Here is a 21,022-nt window from a genome sequence, read left to right on the forward strand (position 1 = left end):
GAAGACGATCGGGATTTTCTTATATTTATTTTGTAAAGAAACACACGTCGCAGAGCTATGTGTGTTATATTTGATTAAAAAATGATTTTATACATACGAGTCTAGCTTACAGAAATAACAGTTAAAAGTTGCCGCGATTTTTTGTGCGTTAAACAATATAAGACATTTAGATAAAAACTAGAGTATATATAAAAATACCTAAATATAATCAATAGCCCATATCACATTCACAATGTTTTAACACTGATGGGGGTTGGGCAGAACGACAAGTTCTTTAGTGTAAAGTACCGAAGTGACACTGCCTGCCCCACGAGCTGCGGAGCTGCTCGGTTACCAGCAATGCTAAATCCATAAACGTGCATCGCCGACAAGACGATTGATGCAAAGACCCGTACGGCGATTAGCAGCTTTATTCTGCATTGGGAAGTACAACCATAATACTGAAAATACGGGGAGGAAAAAACTGCGCCTGAAAGGAAATTGTGTTACTGGTGTTACGTTTAGGTGTGAGAAAGGACAGATTGCAATTGTTACTGAACATTTGTACCAAATTGCAGATGCATTTATCATCCGATTGCGCTTGCGGTGTGCCGTTGGAAAGGCGCCGCCGATTACCGCGTTGCGCGCTGTGCTACTGCCTGCGAGCCAAAGAGAGATCTTGTGTGAGTCGCAGGGATCCGTTTCTTTCTGATTCTTACTCTGGCTTTGTCTTGAGCTCTCCATAAATGTACACGGGTCACATAATTGCATTTCTCTCAACCAAGATAACAACGGCATATTGAAATGTATAACGGGTAAAGCATTTTTATGAAAAGAAATAGAGAAAAAATCGAGGAAAAGCATTGCTGAATTGAACACCCACTTTATAACAGCAGGCAAGATTTATAAAACAATAACAATTACAATTTGCCTGATAGTGTTGCAATTTGTTAATTCTGTAAGAAGATATCGCTTGACAAAATGAATAACGTATAGAAATATGGGTTAAAGGCATGCAGGTACCCAAGAGAATGCAGTTATTAAATTTGCTATTACTGGTAATATAAGCAACCATCTGAGATGCGACTTAATATTGAACGTTTCTTTTTCATTCGATGCGGAGGTTGGTGGATTAGAAAAATTAAGAAATTTTCACAAATAGAAAATCCAATAATCTGAAGCCATAGCATTTGTATTCACCACACGTGTTTAAGTTTTTCCCACTCTACTTTTACAAGCACGGGATGAGGAAATCCTACGTGCTTGTTTTTTGCCGTTTCTTGGGCTACTTTGTTATTTGAATAGACATCATCGCATCACTGCTTAAAGACAGAAACGATCAAGGCTGTTAACGCAGTGTTCATGCAGCTGGATTAGAGAATGCGTGCCTGCTTCACTAAATAACGTGAGCTGCATCCCGCCCGGCGGGTGCGTTTCGTTCTCGTTAGAAGAGCGTGGTCGGAAGAAGCACCGTCTATGCGGACACCGAGGCGATGCAATTCGTTTATCCGGGTAAAACGCAGGTGTCTCATGTCACACTGGAAATCTGCACAGAACAGGTAAAAGCCTATCTGGGACGCGGGTCAATGTGCTTCATCCTATGTTTTTTTTTGTGATTTTCTGTGTCTAAGTGGGTAGACCAGAGTTTCTAAGTTACCTGCGGCTGACGATGTCAGAATCGGCAAAGAGCACCGGGCAGTTTCCTTACTGCAAGGGAAGATATGAAATTTGTCACTAATTACGATTTGGCGTCGCGAGATCTGCCTTAGTGTGTTTTCCCACGTTGCTTCTGTTGTGTAGAGCAATAAAATACAGGTAAGTCAAGTGACAGTTGCACACGCCGTAATTGTGCCCACCTGCCTCCGCGTAGCACATCCACGCCTCGTCTCTTGATGTATACCGATGAAAGGTTCTCTGCTTTTTTGTATACATAATACATGAAGCGCCCTTCGTTGCTGGTATTATGTTACAAACCCGAAATAACAAGAAATAAACAGCGACCTGCGATCATGAAAGCGGGCATATTTCATAACTTGTGTGTGCGTGACATCGGTCTGTACAGCCCTTAAAAAGTAGGGAGGAAAGAGCGACATACATCACCCGCGATTTTAATTGTGTTTAGGACGTATTTCTAAAATGATTGGGAAAGCAAAAGGTGAAAATACGTATTATTTGTAATTACGTTATGCAATGTGAGTCCACAGAGCAGGACATTCACCCACCCGCATAGTCCAATTCACGGTCGCGGTACGGCATTTAATGACTTCTAGTGCTTACGGTACACCTTCTTACGAAGCAACAACACTAACTTTTAAGAAAGGCCATAAAACTATCTTTTAAAAATAAGACAGATAATTTCACTAATACGTACAAGATTTCGTAGTTCTTCAAAAAACGGTATTGCTAAACATTGGACACACAGCAAATAACCTATCCTTGCAACTAACTAACTAAAGCCAGCATTTTTAATGCAACACACTCCCTTCTAAGATGTATTTCATAAAGTGAATTAGTTATAATGGTCACAATGGTCTGTTTTCATCATAATAACCAGAATTGTTTTCTTCATTAATTATATATATTTTTTTTAATGTGTGTTACTACTAAACCCTGTGGACCTCAAATACAAACTTGGGAAAGCACCTGCCATTTTCCCGTTAGGCTTGTAAGCACATACTTTCTGGTCATAGTGAGTGTAGGCTGCAGCATATTATACCCTAGATTTTAATTACAAGCCTACAGTTCTAAAGTCCCATGGGACTATTATAAAATCTGTTTGATACTTTAGAGAATCGTATAATCTAAGCCTTGATCAAATTAAGATTTTATAAGGAGAAATATTCAGGCAACGTAAGAGGTTCATGTTGGTGAATACAATATTCCATACAGTTAAACTAAAATCTGCACCTTCTGTAGAGCTTTTGTGTCCTTTGGGAAAATAGAAAATCCTTTTATTTTTATACATGGACTTACTTTACTACACCTAAACTCTAATGACTGCTTTGTAATAATGTCCATATGGTGGTGCTTATAATAACGCATTTCATCCACAAAAATCCTGTATTTTAATTGTAGCGCAAGCTTTATGCACTTTTATCCATAGGGATTACTTTGTGTTAATTTCGCTTATGAGTTTCTCTAAGACACTGCTTTCTGACAGTTTTCCACAGTGATGTTATTGCATGTGGTGTGAATTATTTGTAAGATATGTGTCTCTTAACGAATAATTCTACAGCATTATAGGCAGTATACATTTCTTCAATAATTGTTTTAAAGGTTTTCATTACAGAATTATTTCACACTCCTTAGTGATAGTGTATAAGGGACACAATCATAATTGTTTTAATGTGTCTCATATATCATTACTTGAAAAATTTTTCTTGATTTATTATCTGTAAAATAAATCTATTGAATTTTAAACTTTGGTGATGACCACAGTTTTATTATAGGGTCTCTGTATCAAGTTTAGTGTTTTAGCTTTTTGTACTCCACTTCCATTGCATACTAAATAAAATATTTATTTCAGAGCCTGTATTTATCGGCAAGGAGCATTTTTGTAGAATTATTGTCTGAGTGACATCTTCAGTGGTAAACCAACACCTTTGGGGTAACGGAATCATCAAGGAGATGATGTTTACTAAGGTGTCAAATTCATTTTTTACATTTACAGAAGAAATATTATGTGTATGCACTTAATAACTGGGCAATTGTCAAAAAAAGAAAAAAAAACTTTTGTGCCTGATTTTTGTTGAGCACTAATGAAATAAGCAAAAAAAATAAGACAGGAACAAAACCTTTACTAATCAAAACATGTTAAATGTCCTAAGAAATGTGTTTTTATTCCCAGATTATTATTTATGGAATCATTTGGTGGTGTGGAGAGAGGTTTTACTTTTTTGCATTATATCTCAAGAGACATTATGCTGTCTTTTGGGTGCAAGGTGGGATAATTATAAAATAGCATATTTGTACTTTTTCATTTGTTCACATATTCCTTAACACCTATGTCTTAACATGGTCCTCTCCACTTCTGTTGTTTGCTATAGACGGCAGGGATAATTTAAATGCAGTGGAACACTGTCTCTGTGGATTGGTTTCATACATCACAGCTCTTGCAGAAGAGAGATCAAAGATATGAACTAGAAGTCTTTTACATAGTGTATATGCAACATCAATCTAGGTTTCTTAAAAGTAGAGACACAGTTACGAGACTCAATAATTTTCCTTGTCTGAATATAGCAGACGTGGTGCAGGGTTACAGATGTACACAATGCTATTAGGTTTGTGAATTTAGTGTGTGGTGTTCTTATATTGAAATCACACCTTTTCGAAGAAGATGTGGCAGAATCATGAATATAGTTAGCTTAGATCAAAATGCTGTATGTTAAGGCCAGTATTATCATAGTGATGCCAGAAGCCTAACAAAAATGTGTTGCATTTTCAGGAATGGCTGAACTATTAAAAATTTTCAGCATTACACAGCATACCACGGGCTCTACTTCGCAGAAAGTGGAACAAATCCATTGCAACTTCAATGGGCATCAACCAGCTCATTCAAAGGGAGTCCTGAACATGAATTTCCATAAGCTTACCAGTTAGGATTATGATTCATGGTAATGGCACACACAGTAGTAACATGGGATAGAAGTCAGAAGAAAGTTTTAATTTTTTTAAATTTTTATTCAGTTCAGTGAAGTGCTTTAGTGTTCATGGCATCTGATAATCCAGCCAATGTGTGATCCAAACCTGAGCCAAAGCAGATAACCATGACCCACTTTCTTAATGCCCTTAAAGTGTTCCGCAAGAATTTTTTAACTCCTACGTGCATTGTGCGATCCATTCACAGGAAAACTTATACATATTATAGATGGATGAAAACAGGCATACCAAGTGAGTAACTCTGGATTTAAATAATAAATCATGAAACACCAGATTTATATCTTAATCTTTAATATATATATATATATGTGTATACATTCTCATTTAAAGATTATACTGTGCCGCACAATAAAATGAATTTAAAAACCCTGGGTAAAAAAGATATTTACTTTAAATATTTTGGGTTTATTTAATTCAGAATACAGGCAAGGAACTGTGGTATCCTTTTATTTGTTAATAAATTTTTCCTTTTTGTAATATGAGTTTATATACAGTAGGCTCTTTCATAAATTATAAACCTAATTATTTCTGCTCAGCAATAGCATCTGTAAGTGATGTGGACTGAGGGCTTTCTAAATGTCACTTTGCTTTCTTCCACATTTTTGTTTTATCTTGTTTGCGACAGGTTTGGTGTTGCTGTGTAAAAAAAAAAATCTTTTTTCCTCGTTGCCCTGGGTTTTGATCTGCCAGCCTAAGTCAGCGTCTGTAGCTGTAACTTCTCTATTGATGTGTTTTGATGCTTTGTGTAAGGATGGTATAATTTATGTGATGAGAGTGAAACTGCAGCTTTGACTAATGTTTATTCTGTACTTGACTTAGTTATTTTAATTGGTGTCTATGGTATGTATACAGTGAATCAAAACCCTCCATGGCTTAACCACAAAGAAATACCTCTTGGGAATGAAGTAACCTGTCAGATGCATACAGAAAATGTGAAAAATAAAACACTTGGTACAGTGCCTTTCTTAATGAAAATCTCTGATACTTACTGTATGTTTATTTTTAAACATATTTGAACTGTAGAGTACCACTAGTGGCAGTCAAGTTGGCGTGACTGATATAGGCAGACATGCTGACAGCTTCTTCATTCACCATGTTCAGTATACACCAGCTCTGCCCTCTAGGGGCAGAGGGAGATTAATCTTAATTGCCATCCTCTTTCATGACAGCTTTGCCTTTTCTAATGGTAAAATAGCACATTTAGAGGAATTTTGCTTTGCAGATGTAGTCTCCTTGATATTGAATTTATAGCTGCAGGAAACACATTTGTGCTGTTAAATTATGTCAACTGTAATTGTTTAAACACATGTAGAGAGTCATATGGACCAATTTATCACTTGCTCTACCTGAAATGTACTATATACATTATTGCAAAGTATTCCATTGCTAAACTGGAATTTCAACTATTTTTCACTTTAATGAAATTGTAGAGTGCAGCTTGAAAGATTTTTAACTCCAAACAGTGGAGACATGTATTGCAGCATATCTTTTTTTACCTAACTATTTAAGAATGAGGCAGCAGAGAAGAAGAATAAATGCATCCTTACTGTTTGGAACTATAACAGGACAGAAACCTATCTACACAACAAATAGAAGAAACTTTGACAGACATATGGTTAGCTGTGAATTTGCCTTTAGCTTTAGCTGTGCATGTTGCCTTACAATCTGTAGTAAAAATGCTCCATGAAAACCTTTGTTTGAACATCAGGCATTTTGGAGTTTGTAATTTATAATTGATGTGTATTAAAATTAATATATGTTTAATCTAATTTTCCATTTATCTTTGCAAATTTTCAGAATAAAAGCATATGCATATACAGTAGATGCTAATATTACTTATGTGGAGTATCTCAAATGTTGGCTTACAATTGATCACTGAATGGTATTTCTCACATTGCGTCAACCCATCAAGTTTTCACTTTTCAGCACCTTAATATTTGCTGAGTTATTTATCGCTGAAAATAAAGAAATCATCAGTTTCCTAGACTGGATACTGTATCCAGTTTTGGGCCAACCTTGACTTTATAAGTACAAATAGCGCAATTTACATTACCTCTCTCTGAATACAGTGTACTTATTTCTTCCACCCAATTGAATAAAAAAATATAAAAGAAAATAATTAAAGCAGCCATTATATAATGTACTAGTGCATTCTGTTAAATGGAAAGATTTTGGAGATGGTTGTTATTTTTTGGCATGTTCTATTTGTCCATTAAATATTTTATCTTACTATCATGTGCATGACATAATTCAGCATGCATCATTTCCAGTGAAAAATTAGATTTTTACATAAAGGTATTTTTTTCTCATCATTAAGGATATGTGTAAACTTATCCTTAATTTAAGTAAAAAATGCACTAGGTGAATATGTTTTATTAGAATTTAGAATATAAAAAATAAATATCGATACCTTATCTGTTACTTTGTACTAAATAAATAAATTAATGTTTTTTTCAGCAGGCTGAGAAAAAAAAAGGTTCTGTATATGAAAAGAAAAGTTATATCTTTCTTTATGAAAATGATGTAGCATAAATCAATATTATTTTACTAATTGTTAAAAAATATTATTTTACTTCTAGTAATCAAATATATGTTTCATGCTGAGCAATGTTAAAGTATAGTACAAATAACGATGCATACAAATGTAGCCAGGAAACAAAAAAGGTTTAATCGATTAATTTCCAACTTCAGTATATATTTGGTCTTTTTTTGTATGAATTAAAATAAATGTGCTATACTTTAAAGGGCAATGTACGTATTTCCACTGGTGCCTTAAACAATAGTGCAAAGAATGTTGCAATAAACCACATTACTTTTACCAAAACAAGATGTTTCATGCGGTGGTACTTTGGCATTGGCATGGTGATGCTGGCTGAGCAGTATACATTACATTATTCTTTATTTATCTTCAAGTACTTTGATTGTTTCATGGCAGCACCATAGAGAGCTAGTGTCAATTTTACTAATTTAAGAAGAATCATCCCATAGTCCTGAAGAAAATCAATAAGGAAACTGCAATGTGGTAGATCCTAAACAGGAATTAATGGTTCATTCATTTATTTATTTATTTATTTTATTGAGTCTTTTTTCTGGCTGACCGAAGTACTCTTTAGTCTTATCAGATGCACGAGGCAAGCTGGGGTGCATTTACATATTCTTACACTGCAGTGTAACACATCGGAAGTACAGTTTCTTAGTTAATTGCTTTGTCATTCTACAAATAACTGTAAGAAGATTATAATTTACAGTTTTCCATTATCTCTCAATTTCAGTCATTTTCAGGCCCTGGTTTGTTCTGCTTCAATGGCTAAGTGAATGCTTTCAGTTGCCAATAAGGTTTATGTAAAGAGAAGAAGTAAAATCTTGAGTTTGTCATATTTTGTGTTATGTTTAGCATTTTGTAGGATAAAATTTCACTTCTTTCATATGCCATTCTGTTTTTTTGCCACTATCTGATGCATATTCAGTGTAGTGGATTAAAGCAATGGCAATTCATTGCTACAAACGTGGACAAAATGAGCTGAATGAAACAAAACCTTTTTGTGGTCATGGTTAAAACCATCTATGTGTCGCCCCTTGTTCTTTCCAGGAATGATTAAATACTTCCGTTCGGCGGCTTGCAGTGAACACTCTCTCTTTCTCGTATTCCGTTTCCAGTTGCATTTTGTGAAGCTGGCAGACAAAACAAAGAGTATCATAAAAAAAAGCTTAGTTACAGAATCTTTTGATATTCTCAACATTTCTGATATATGAAAGCAAAAGAGTATGCAACAAACTCCTACAGTGTAACATCAGTACAGTATGGCTTCCCTCTTTAAAACAGTAATTGTGTGATTTTAGCAGGCTTATTGGTGCTTGTTAGCCTGGATTTCTGTACTGTCAAAATAAAGTAGGTAGGACTTTTGCTTCACATAGCTGCTCAGCGATCTGATTTATTTTCAGTCCTTTTTTTAGATGTAGTGGTATACTAGTGACAAAGAATAAAGACAATTAAAGAAAAATCAGGTATATTTAAAATATAGCAGTTTTCAGTATGTTTGTGTGTAGTTTTGCAGTGGCCATTGGATTGTTTGTACGTCGGACTAACTTGTGTTTCTTGGTCTACTATTAATCCTTCTTTGTGGGCTTACTTCAGTCTGTTGCAATAATGCAGTAATACTTCTCAAATTTAACTTACTGCTACTGAAGTTCAATTTCAGTAAAATGGCATATGCCATTTGCACAAGAAGAGAGGCTTACTGTTAAGCTTCTGTTTGGGAAGAAAAGGTGATTTTCTGCAACGTCATTCTAATAATAAAGATGGGCAGCTCCGTCAATCACATTGTCATGTAAGGTAATCTGTGCTTCTACCGTGGATTTCAGCATACCTTGGCTTTGCTAAATGAGATCAGTTTTTATGCAGTGTGGGTTACAGCATAGTACTGGGTTAAAAATAACAAATACATGGCTAAATAATCTTTAAGCTTTATTTAAGTCTTTGTATGTTTTTATATTTAGTTTATTTTGAACTTGGTAGCATCTTTTGTTTCATGAATGGCCATTTGTTCATCTCTGTCAAAATTTTCATTAGATTATTAAAACATGCTGAAAATAATTCTGTTGGAAACAGACAGAATATCATGATGTCTTTATATAATAGTAAATGGCCTCATCAAAGTATTCACCTTTCTATTTGCAAATACAGCACTGCATTCCTACATGAAATCTTAAGGGCAGCAGAGGTGTGTTTAGGACAGTCATTTGTATCTAGAGATATTAGACATGTGCAGGGATTTAATACAATTATTTTGTGTCTTATACTGTTGATTTCACAAACAACAGTCTAATATACCTCTGCAGTATATACTGATCAGACATTAAAGGTGGCTTTAAATTAATAGTTTTCTGTTTGTTATAAACTGATGTAAATGAACATTGAGTAAACATTATAAACAGTAAGTTGAAATGACAAAGGAACTGAATAATGACTTAATGAAGCATCTGTAGCACATCTGGTAAGTGCACCAAATTCATTTTGCTTCATATGTCCACTAGGGCAGAAAGGTGGGATTCAGGCTGCTTGTGAATATGACACCAGTAATACAGAATATTATTATATTCAATGGTTCACTATTGTAAATAAGAATAAATTTTATCAATAGATGCATCAGTATTTACAGTAGCTGGCATGTGAACTGTTGTTTTGTAACACTAAGTTATTTATTCAAGTACTTGTTTCTTTTCTCATTTATTAATTTTATTTACTTGTTTTTTCAATTTTCCATTATCCTACACGACAAGCAGTCAGTTGGCATAGTTTACCTAGTACATTGACTTCCTCCCCAGGTTCATTTTCACGGTTATCTTACATTTCTGCATTCCTCTTTTTTATTATCAAATGATGTAATATGCACTATATATACAGTATATATATATATATATATATATATATATATATATATATATATATATATATATATATATATATATTTGTGTGTATGTGTATGCATCTCTATGTATGTTATGGTGACATTCATTTTGAGTTTTACCATTGCTGTTCTACATACATACATATATAAATTTGAGCTTCTCTGAGTCAGTGTGTTGTGAAAAGTGTGAGGTAAGAATCAAACTACATTTAATTGGTTGAAATAAATGTAGTTATTTTTCTAAGTAGTTTTCTTTTTTTTTGTTTTGTTTTAAAGTGAGTCATTTTGTAAACCGCTTTGTCCTGAATAGGGCTGCAGGTGTCTGCTGCTAGCACAGGGTGCAAGGCAGAAAACAAACCCTGGTCAGGGCACCAGTCCATCTCAGGACACGCACATACACACACACCCCCACTAAGGCCAAATTAGGATTGCCCGTTCACCTAATCTACATGTCTTTGGGAGGTTTGCGGAAACTAGAGCACCTGGAGGACCACGCAGACACAGGGAGAATATGCAGACTCCACACAGGGAAAACCCGGGAAGCAAAATCAGGTCTACTGACTTTAAGGCAGCAACACTACCACTGTGCCACCATGGTGCACTTGCTTTAAAGTTACTAAATGTATTTGCTGTTTTTGGAGGTGATATTATAAATGACATGAAGACCAATCTTCATTTACCATATCTAAATTTCTGTGGTCCTCTACATTGCCCAATTGTAAGCTGATAAATAAATAAGTAATCAAGGTGTTATGGTACTGCTCTGGTGAACATTATTATGGCTTGTGAACCACAATTTATGTATTTCTGGCTGCACATTATCCCTATTTGCAATATAATGAATGTTTGGATAAATTACAAGGATAGATTGCTTTATATATTATTGTTTTTCTTTAAATGAAAAAAGAATAAGAGTAACAGAATATCCTAATGAGTAGAAGCTACAGTTTTGAACAAATGAACGCAAATTAATAAAATAAGACTGATCGCCCAATAAAATATATAGACTGAAAATCACAAAAAAGCAAAAAATCTTACTTAAACAACATTTCATTATAATTGTCGTGTTTGCTCTTTACACACTGTGTAAATAAAACCATAACATTTTATGTTTGTTCATAGTATTAGTGAGTGAGGCTTTAGAATGAGACTGGGTTTTTTTTACAGATCTCCTTTTCTCAGTTTGAGTTGAGGAAACTTTTTTACTTTAATGCTTTTGTGGCTTTGTGTTTGTTAATACTGTTCTAATGACAGACTTTATACAAAGGGGTTAGGCATTTCCTGGAGTTTCTTTGAAAGTATCCTGGGCATCCTTAAGAAGACCCATATTCCTTGTAGAAAAGGTATCAAGAAATGTTATTTTATTGTGCATATGAAAGTATGTAAAGGAAAATAAACTTTGTTAATAGGCGAGTTATACAATATTTCAGAAAACATTGCTTGTAATAATACTAAGTAGGTTATGTGACATTAATAATAAAGTGGAATGTGGGTGTGAAGTTAAAGCTACATGAGAAGCTCTTTGAGAAATAAGAAAGGCGTTTGCTTCCTTAATTAGTTTTAATTTTTATACAACTAACACACCTTCACTCTGGGTCTCATACACAGGTAGTCTGGAAGGCTGGAAGATCAGCACCAGAATATCTTTTGTGATTTAGTTGTATTAAGCAAAAACAAACAGACCAATTAAAACAAAAAAGCAAAACTGTATATTATGTGTTATAGCAGATCCACTTTTAATTGTACCTTGAGTTCTTATAAAACAGGAGAAACTGATGAACTCTGAAGACCTGCAAAAAGGTAGTCTTCACAGTAGCTGTCAAGTTTTGACTGAGAATAAGTTGAGATACTCCAAATTCGTCTATGGATTCTCTCTGAAAAGTCCCTGTTGCAAGGAACAACTGCACAGAGAAAACTTACACCTCCACTGGTAAATCCTGATTAACAATATTAGAGCTCTCAAGGGTGGAATCCAGCGACAGAGCAGAGGTCCATAAGAATGACTCTTGGTAGATGATAATGGATCATGAGTCACTTATCATCAATAGAGAAAAAAATCAAAGTGATCTTTAAAAATATTCCCTTCGAATAATATGCTGTTGAGAGCATTGCTAGTAGAGCAATTGCAGCCATAGCTCCATACTTTTCAAAATTTCTGACCATACAGACTGCATAGGGCATATGCAACACTAATTAGTTAATAATGATACTAAGCAAAGAGTGGCATTTGAAATAATTAGACATCAATAATGGGTATTTCATTATAGTCCATAGCAAAATCAATATAATGCATTTTAGTATTATTGCATATCATTTTATTTATATGCAATTCAATAGTCCTCCTGTTGCATGTAATTTTGTATTGCCATTCAGATTTCCGGCATCAATATATTACAGCATTGTTTTTTCAGTGATCCTATTTTGATTGCCTGTTTTACCTTTAGGGTTTGGGTTTTTAAACTTTATATTAGCTAATATTTTGTATTTTTTGCATTTGCTTGTTATTGCTTTCATATAAATATTGTAGCATCATAAATAAATCTCCCTACTGGAAAAAAGTGAGCAAACAGTAGCCTAATGGTACACATTCATGAAAAGAAATTCTAAGGATGCATTACAATTTGCTTACATATAAATTTGTTTTTCATGTCAATTTCAGATTATATAAATTTAAGTTTTTATGTTGATTTTTGTGTACAATTAAAATCCATATAATTTAAGCTCAAGGTTGGGTAGCTTGGTAATGTATGGTGAGAGAATCACTCATGCTCTAACACTAGCTTCTCACCAGGCTTGTGAGAAGTTTGATAACAAGTGAAAAACTCACAATGGTAAAATGAAAAACAAAGAGTGTGGTCTCCTAAAACTTTAAAGTAAACAGACAATTAAAAGAGGGACCAGATATGAAGCACTGCAATGAATAGTCAAATGATAAGAACATTTGAAATATCAGTTTAGGAAATGTTGTAATAAATGAGGTACACATGAAATGCACAAGAAAATAAAAGCACCATCTCAATATGCAAACATGGAAAATGCAAGAAATGTGAAAAGTTACAGTATTGAAATTTTTAAATTCTTAACACAACAATTTACTTACTTGTATAATTAAGGTCTGCTGTGAGATAAGGGAGATGTTGCAAAGATGACACAAATGAACTGATTACAGCAACTACATGAAATTAGAAATTTGTGCACTAATGACAAAGGTGGAAAGTTCATGGATTTTTCTAATGATATGAAAAACTATTTTGTCCATGTTAAATGACTGAGATGAGTAGTGATAGATTGATTAGTTGGCATCAGGTAAAAATGAAATGAGCTAACTATAGCAGTGATGTTAAAACAAGTGTTATATAGAGGAAAAGAGAGTGTAAGAGAACAAAAATTGGGTGGCTTGAAGTGGAATCTTTAGGTTTTTCTACATGCATTTACTGAAGTGATATGCTATAGAGCAATGTTGTCTACCACACAGGCTGTAATGATCATCATACATTTTTCATAAAACTACTGTAGTGCACCATCTGATTGATGCAAAGCTCTGAAGAAACCTTCCTTGTCTTGTCTATCCATAGTCTGTCTTGTATTTCTCTTCTGCAAATGGTGACAAATATTTTACAGGTGTTACCAGGTAGAGAGGTAGTGAGTATCCTCTGACTTCCAAAAGCCACACACAGTGAAACCCATCATCTTTTGCCAGCTGTTTAGCATTGCAGTTCATTTGTTTTGTTGCTGGAGCTAACTTGGCCTTAATGTTCCTTATATTATTAATGAGCTTCTTCTTGTCACAGATGCACATGTATGAAGAATATCCTGTTTTACAAAGATAGTTCTGAGGCTCACTGATAGGGGGTTTAATTCTTATATATAGAACGTCAATACTACTAATCACTTTTGCAAACCTACAAATTGCATGAAAATCGTATTTGACTCTCTGCATTTCTTTGACTGTGGGGTATGTTACAGTATACTGTATGATTGCTGAGGAAGTACTCATTCCCAGTCAGTCTCTGTGAAGAGCCACTAGCAAGGCATCTTTGAGTAACCAGGGGCCTCATATATAAAAGCGGGCTTAGATTCCACACTGAAATTTTATTTACACTAAAAACGCAAAAACTACATGTGCACAAAGAAAATTGGATATATAAAACCATACGTACATCATGTCCCACACCAAGTTCCTTTAAAGGTCTCAGATTAACGTATAAGTATGCATGTGTGCCCTTGCTTTTAGCCACCATCCATTACCTTTCACTAGTAACCATGCATGGCTTAAAAAAAACTCCCTTTGTTAATATTCACAAGTCATGACACATTCACAATACAAATTTGGCCATGTGTCTGAGTGATGTCTTTACTTTCAAACCTTGGGAGAACACAGAAGGCAAAACTTCAGTGAATGTGAAATTTAGGTGTTACAAAAATTTTGCAGATTTTAAGGAGTGGAATGGAAAGGATGCACATTGTTACTAAAATATGTCTCAGATAACTGGTATTTTTTCCTTTGCCTTGTAGTAAGTAGTCCAGGGGTTGCATCCAGGGTGCTCCCTATATGGAGTTTACATGCAGGTTCACAAGGGTTTGCTCCAGTTTCCTGCTATGGTCCAAAGATACGAAGGGTAGGTGAACTGGCAATGTTAAATTGTCCACTGATGTATATGTGTGTGTTCACCCTGCGATGGGCTGTCACTCAGTCCAGGTGTTGTTCCTGCCTGCTTTCATTACTGCTAGGATAGGCTGGGTTGTGTGTCTCCAGCCCTAGATAAGTGGGCTCAGAGAATGGATGGATAAGTGAGTACACAAATCCATACTCCCCAAAGTAAATCTTAATTGCAAATTGCCAGTTCTTAAAACAGATAGAAAAATGCACATTTTCAATTGTAGGTTAGTTCACTGTTTCCAATTTAGCTTGAGAGAGGTTATTTCATTTTGTAGATTTTGTCTGCTGTATTTCCCACTTTTACACACCGAAAAGATGCTCCTCTCAGGAAACAGATTTCCGGTAGTCAGCATGAGAAAGTGCTTCTTTTGCAAAAATTAAAATACGTAGAAAAACTCAAAAGCACAACATTTTTTGTCATTTAAATATTGTTAATGGTATTTGTGTCCTTTTTACGTGATGATGACTGACTTGTAAGCTGATTTAAACATCCTTGAACTGTCCTCATTTAGTTGTGTGCTGAGATGGATCCTATATTATAGAAACAATCACACAAAAATCATGAGATCCCTGTTCTGTTACAGGTTTAGAACATCCAGGGTTAGAAAATGAATTGATGGCGGGACGGATGGCCGGACATCATCAGAATATGACTGACGCATCTGGAATACACAATGAAATGGGATTTTCAGTTCACTTTATTGCCCTGCTGCCTGGAGTAGCTAAAATATCAACAAAAAAGTCTGCATAAGCCTTTGTATAGTTGAAACTTTCCATAAATATAAGCCAATTTCCATACCTAGTTCATCAAGTTCATGTTTTATAAATCCCAGTTTTTTAGAAAAAATGGCTTACATATGTTTAGTTCTAAGCATAAGTTTTATACAAGAGGTCCAAGGACTTTGCACTTCTGTGGTCATGGTACACCAGTAAAATTAAAAAATAACTACAACAATTTGTTGTGAAGTTCAAAATATTGGGTATGTCACAGTTTTGTACACTTTATATATTTTTGGTAATGAAGGCCATTATATTGCTAAGAGATGACAATACAGGTATTGGATGTTCTATAATCCAGCAAGTGTGCTGCAGGTATGCCAGTGTCAGCCTGGATGTGTGAATATAGTCAATGCCGATAAAATCCTGTTTGGATCATTCAACAAGCACAACTGGCTGTCCAGTCTCCAGATGCGTCACCTCAAATTTTTTTATATTTACAGTGTGGAAGACTGCAGACTCTGCTAGAAGAAGAAATACAGTATAACCATGGAAATGCAAGTCACAGTGGCATTCTGGTGTCTTGCCACTGGTGCTGGCTTTAATGGAGTAAACAAACCCAACAGTAAGGCAGTGTGGTTGGAAAGTGTGCTCTGCGATCAGCTCTGCAGTAGATGTAAATGAGTCAGCCTAAATAAAAGCAAGTCTGTAAAATTGTTGGTGACTTTGAAAGAAGATGGGGGTTTTCTCAGAGTGCAGTGTCCCAAAGAGATTATTCCAACTGAGTATCAGTTAATTTTAACTCCTGACTCTAAATGATCATCTTCTGTACTAGTAAGTTTGGCATTTAGGAGCTACTAAGTGCTGAAATTACATGGGTTAGTGAGAAAAATAAATATTGTACTTTAAAGTGACACTTTGTAGAGAATGGATAAAGCAAGCATACTCTTAACGTTTATTCACCCAATTAATATGAACCAGTTCTGGTACATGCTCATCTCACATTGCCCTGCTTGTATTTTGTGCTTTTTCCAAATCCAAAAGCAACAATAATTAATGGCTAGTGAGACAATCCTTTAGCTCTTGTACTAGCAGCATTTCTTAAACCTGCATACTCAGTTGGATCCTGTATGTACAAATGTATATGTAAGTCCATTGTTTGTGAATCTTCACAACAACAGCCTTCTTGCTTAGTTGGCAAATAAGTTTGGTTACATCTTTTGGCCCACTACGCTCATTTGCTTTACTGCTATTGTATTGCCAAACTGCTGAGGCAGGATTTCTTCTTAGTCGCCAATTCGTCCATCTCTGTTTTTCCTCAATAAACAAGGTATTTTCATTATATGTTAAAGTGCATGGCTACTAACAATTAGGACACCCAGTGGCCATATTGAGAAATTACAGGTTGTGAAGAACAACCGTATTGGCTTAATTAAAATGATGACACCCCCTAAACAATCAGAGATGCTTAAGGAGTGATTAAGTCCTCCCCAATTGTTTTAGTTACGTTAAAACATCAGTAAAGGCTGTTTAGGCCAACTTCTTAAGAATGCATATTCTTATCATTTAAAATCTAGACAAACTTACAACATCACAGTGTTGTGGGGAAAAAAAGTTTAAGCAGAAGATACAGACAGCCAGATATGAATCGAGCCAGTAACCTTACTGAAAGCAGCTTGTAGTCTAGGTATCATACCACTGCAACTCCTAGAAAAAATCAAAAGAAATATCAGTTGTCTCAACATCTTAAACAGCATTTAACATTTAAGTCCCTTAATGAAAAAAAGAAGTATTACTTTTAATATTACTTTAATTCAAATGAAAGAAAGTGAATGAAAAAAGCCAAAATAAATTACAGAAATGGGGCAGACAAAGTCATGAGTAGCTTCTGATTGGCTTGTTGAAAAGACATTTAATTAATTTCTCCTCTTTACTACTAATATGTTGCTGCCCATTCAGAAAGCTGATGCTATTATAGTTTTGAATGTCAGATTCACAGCATACATCCATATAGCAAATGCATACCGGCCATAATTAATGCCTGAGAAATGACATTGGCGTGTTGTGCTTGTCATGTAGACCAGCGTTTCAGTACCCTTTTATTTAGTCTTCTGACTGATATCTAACAAAGCAAGCAATACTTAAGTGATTCATATGTCAATTTAATATGTTTGAAAAATTTGCAATGAAAGTGGAACCAAGTTTAGTCATTACTTTTGTTAAAGTGTCTTAATTTCATTTAGGACTGGCAGCTTCAGTCACAACTATGGAAGGGCAAGCAGGGACTCTACTCCACTGAATAACAAAGCACTGCTTTAATTAGCCTCAAGTGTCACAATTAGTCCAAAACAAGGAGATGGTTTATTCTTCTTTTTACCTTGGAATAAACAAACATCTAAGACAAAATACATTCACTGATAAAGTATTGTTCACTATCTCCATTTTTACATTTTCTTAATACTGGTTAGATTGGAACAAGATCTGAAAGGATGGTGCTTGAAAAGCTTAAGAATACTAATATGATTAACCAACAGTTTATTTCTGAATATGCTTTGCTGTTCAGTACTTTGTGTGGTTTGATTGAAACAACAACTGTTTTAAAGCCAGTTGAATAGAAGCTTGATTCACCATCGGGTTAGCTCTCCAATACATAATTACTGTGTCAAGATATGTCCAAAGAAGAAGGGGGCAAAAAACTTTTTCACTACTATGTTTTGATAATAGTTTGTCACCTGACATCAAATGGCATTGTTCTACAAGAACATCTGGATGCATTGTCACTTTCTGGAAAACTCTTGATCCTAAAATAGATTTAACTAAGCTCTTTGGAGGCTGCATTTCATTTTCAGAGTATAGATTTTACAAGCTGCGTGACGAATCTTAAATGAGTACTGAGGAAGTACTTCTGCTTAAGAATACTTGAAATTGGTAAACAAGCCAGAAATATATTATATAACACATAGGGAGATAGACATACAGTATAGTATTCTACAGTAAGGATTCATTGTACATGTTTTGTTTGTTTTAATCAATTCTATCATAACCCTTATTTACAGTATATAATAGCTTTATGGGCGGCACAAGAGAGCAGGAATAATCATTACAAAGAGACTGGGGCTCACATCCGTGGTGCTGCCTGTGTGGAGTTTGCATGTGCTTCCTGTGCCCCTGTGTTTTCTTTGGGTGCTCTGTTTTTCTCACCCAGTGCAAAGACATCCACATAAGCAGAATGGGGACGCCAAATTGACCCCTGATGTGTATATGTGTGTGTGTGTGCTGTTACACTGCAATGGGCAGACACCCTGATAAGAGATTGATTCTGCTTATGCTTAATGTTTTCTGAGATAGGATCCAGTGACCCTGCTCTGGATAAGTGATTTAAAAAATCTATGGATGATATCTTTACTTAAAATTTAAATTTTATTTTTACATTTATACTTTTTCTGATATAGCTTTATTGTATGACAGAATTGTAGAGAGTCATTGGGCATGTGGCATGGATCACCTCAAGCCAGTTCATCACAGCACTCACTCACAGACATACTCACAGCTACTGTACACTCTTCTCATGTTACAACAGCTATTAGGTAATGAAACACCAGTGTTTTGATATGTAGGAGGCAAAATTACTGACAATTGCACCATGATGCATTTCTTGCAATAATAATACTTTACTAATGAAGTCTCAGTTTATCTTAAATATAAGTTAATATATTACTTGTTTAGGTTAATAAAATACTATTTATCTTTATGTTTAGGTTTATCTGAAAACCCTCATTTTCATAGAATGTTAAAAGTAAAGTCATATTTGAAATTCTAGTGCTTCATTGAAAAGGTCTTGTTAATAAAATCATTTGATACGCTAGAGGAAAATGGGGACGGGATGTGAGGAAGAAAAGATTATGACAAAGGCTTTTCCTGTGCTAAGACCCAAGGTGGATGGTGAGGCGGTTGTATAAATGATGGGTCCTCTATGGTAGACTGGTTATTCTCAATTTCCAGTTTTGACATTACAGTATATGCTGGCTTTAACAGAGAAAAGTAATGGAAAATTAAAAACTCAAAAAAAAGTGTAAGCATGTATTATACCACTGCTGTTATTTCTAATTCTTGAATTTATTATTATTATTATTAATATTATTTATTTGATCACTGGGACATGTTTCTCATTTGCTGTTTCTACTCCCCATAGAGTGTCTGCTTGGTCTCAGTGGACTAAACTTTGTAATTGTAGCAGCAGCCGTCGTCCAGACTGCAGCTCCAGAGAGAAAAGGCCGGTACACAACTCAGCTAGAACACCTGCTCTCACTTCAGCGCTGCTGTTGCTAGCAAGCTGCCTTTAGGGCTAAGTGCTCAGAGGTACACATCTCACCTAGGGATCGGCTGACTTCATTTGTGAGCACCTCAGTGTGACTGAAGATGACAGCAGCAACAAAAACAATAACAAAGTAATACACAAAAAAAACGAGGAGGTCACAGCAACTCATCAGTTTTTACTTAATTTTTTTAGGTCAAAGATGGTAATAATGAATGAAAAGCATACCATTTTTTGTTTTACTGTTATGGGTGAAATATTTATTGTAAGATAAAATAAGTTAGTTGAATCATTTTTAAATCAAATATATAAGCCCATTCTGGAAAAAAGTTTGTAATGAAATGATAAGTATCTTTTTGTTTCCTCTATTAGTCTTCTTTTAGTAATGCATAGCCAAGCATTTCTCAGATGTGTGACATTTGTGTGCTAGATGTAGTGTGCAAATCATTTAGAAGATTTTCCTTAGAAGTGTTTTCAACTACAAGGATTTATCAGTGGAAATTATTAACTACCAAACAGTTCTAGCGATTGACTACTGAAAAACGTAATTAGCAATTTGTTTTCTTAAAAAAAAAATCATTTTTTTAAACTTTGAGCTGATGATCATTTTGTTTATTGTAAAGGCACACTTTTTCTGTCTATTTCAAATTAATAAACTGTATTTACAGTACAAAATACATTCTCTGGTGGTTTTCTGTAGGCTTTCTTTGATGGAAAGATATTCTTTACGGTATAATCTGGCTACAGTGAAGTCATGTGATAATGTACTTACAGAAATTATTAATGTAAAGTTAATGGAAGTGTTTGTATTCAGTTGACGTTGGAAAACAATGCTAAGAAACCATTTACTCTCCAAATGTTTTGCAAAAGCTGGGAGGCAATTAACATGATCTTGTTTTCTGGTGAAACAGTGGTGATACAAGTTTCCCTGGACATTGTCTGTGCAGATTTCAAATATTTTCTCTGAGGGTTGATGGGAATTTCTCAGGATGTTCTGCTTCTCTTTCACACTTAAAAAAGATGTGTATTAGCTTGAATGGGGAGTCTAAATCGACCTTAGGAGATTGTGAGTGTGGATGTGTCTGCGATCTGGCCCTGAAATGGACTACCAACTGTCCAGGGTTGTTTCTCGTTTTGTGGCCAATACACTTAGTATTGAGAAAATTGTTTCAAAGCTGTGTTTCAGGTGGGGCAGTAGAGTCACTATGACTAGATTTTGCTTATTTCTTAAATGTTTCATTAACCAGTTTAGGCATCATTATCATGTCATTATTACAGCATTAA

General features: G+C 34.9%; 1 protein-coding gene across 5 annotated transcripts in view; it reads left to right on the forward strand.

The window, feature by feature from the left end:
* Window positions 1-21,022, forward strand: part of pcdh11 (protocadherin 11) — a 992,866-nt gene that overhangs the window by 769 nt on the left and 971,075 nt on the right. For 2 of the 5 annotated variants that reach the window (XM_039765780.1, XM_039765781.1), the window contains exon 1: window positions 1,476-1,538. The exons of 1 other annotated variant lie outside the window; for it this stretch is intronic. In XM_039765780.1, coding sequence (XP_039621714.1) covers window positions 1,510-1,538 — 29 coding nt within the window. In that variant the 5' untranslated portion in view covers window positions 1,476-1,509. Of the gene's footprint in view, window positions 1-1,473; window positions 1,539-16,024; window positions 16,049-21,022 lie in introns of those variants that run through there. 2 more of the 5 variants (XM_039765777.1, XM_039765779.1) reach the window with 2 other exon arrangements.

This window comes from Polypterus senegalus, chromosome 10 (assembly GCF_016835505.1).
Source record: "Polypterus senegalus isolate Bchr_013 chromosome 10, ASM1683550v1, whole genome shotgun sequence".
Lineage (NCBI taxonomy): Eukaryota > Metazoa > Chordata > Cladistia > Polypteriformes > Polypteridae > Polypterus > Polypterus senegalus.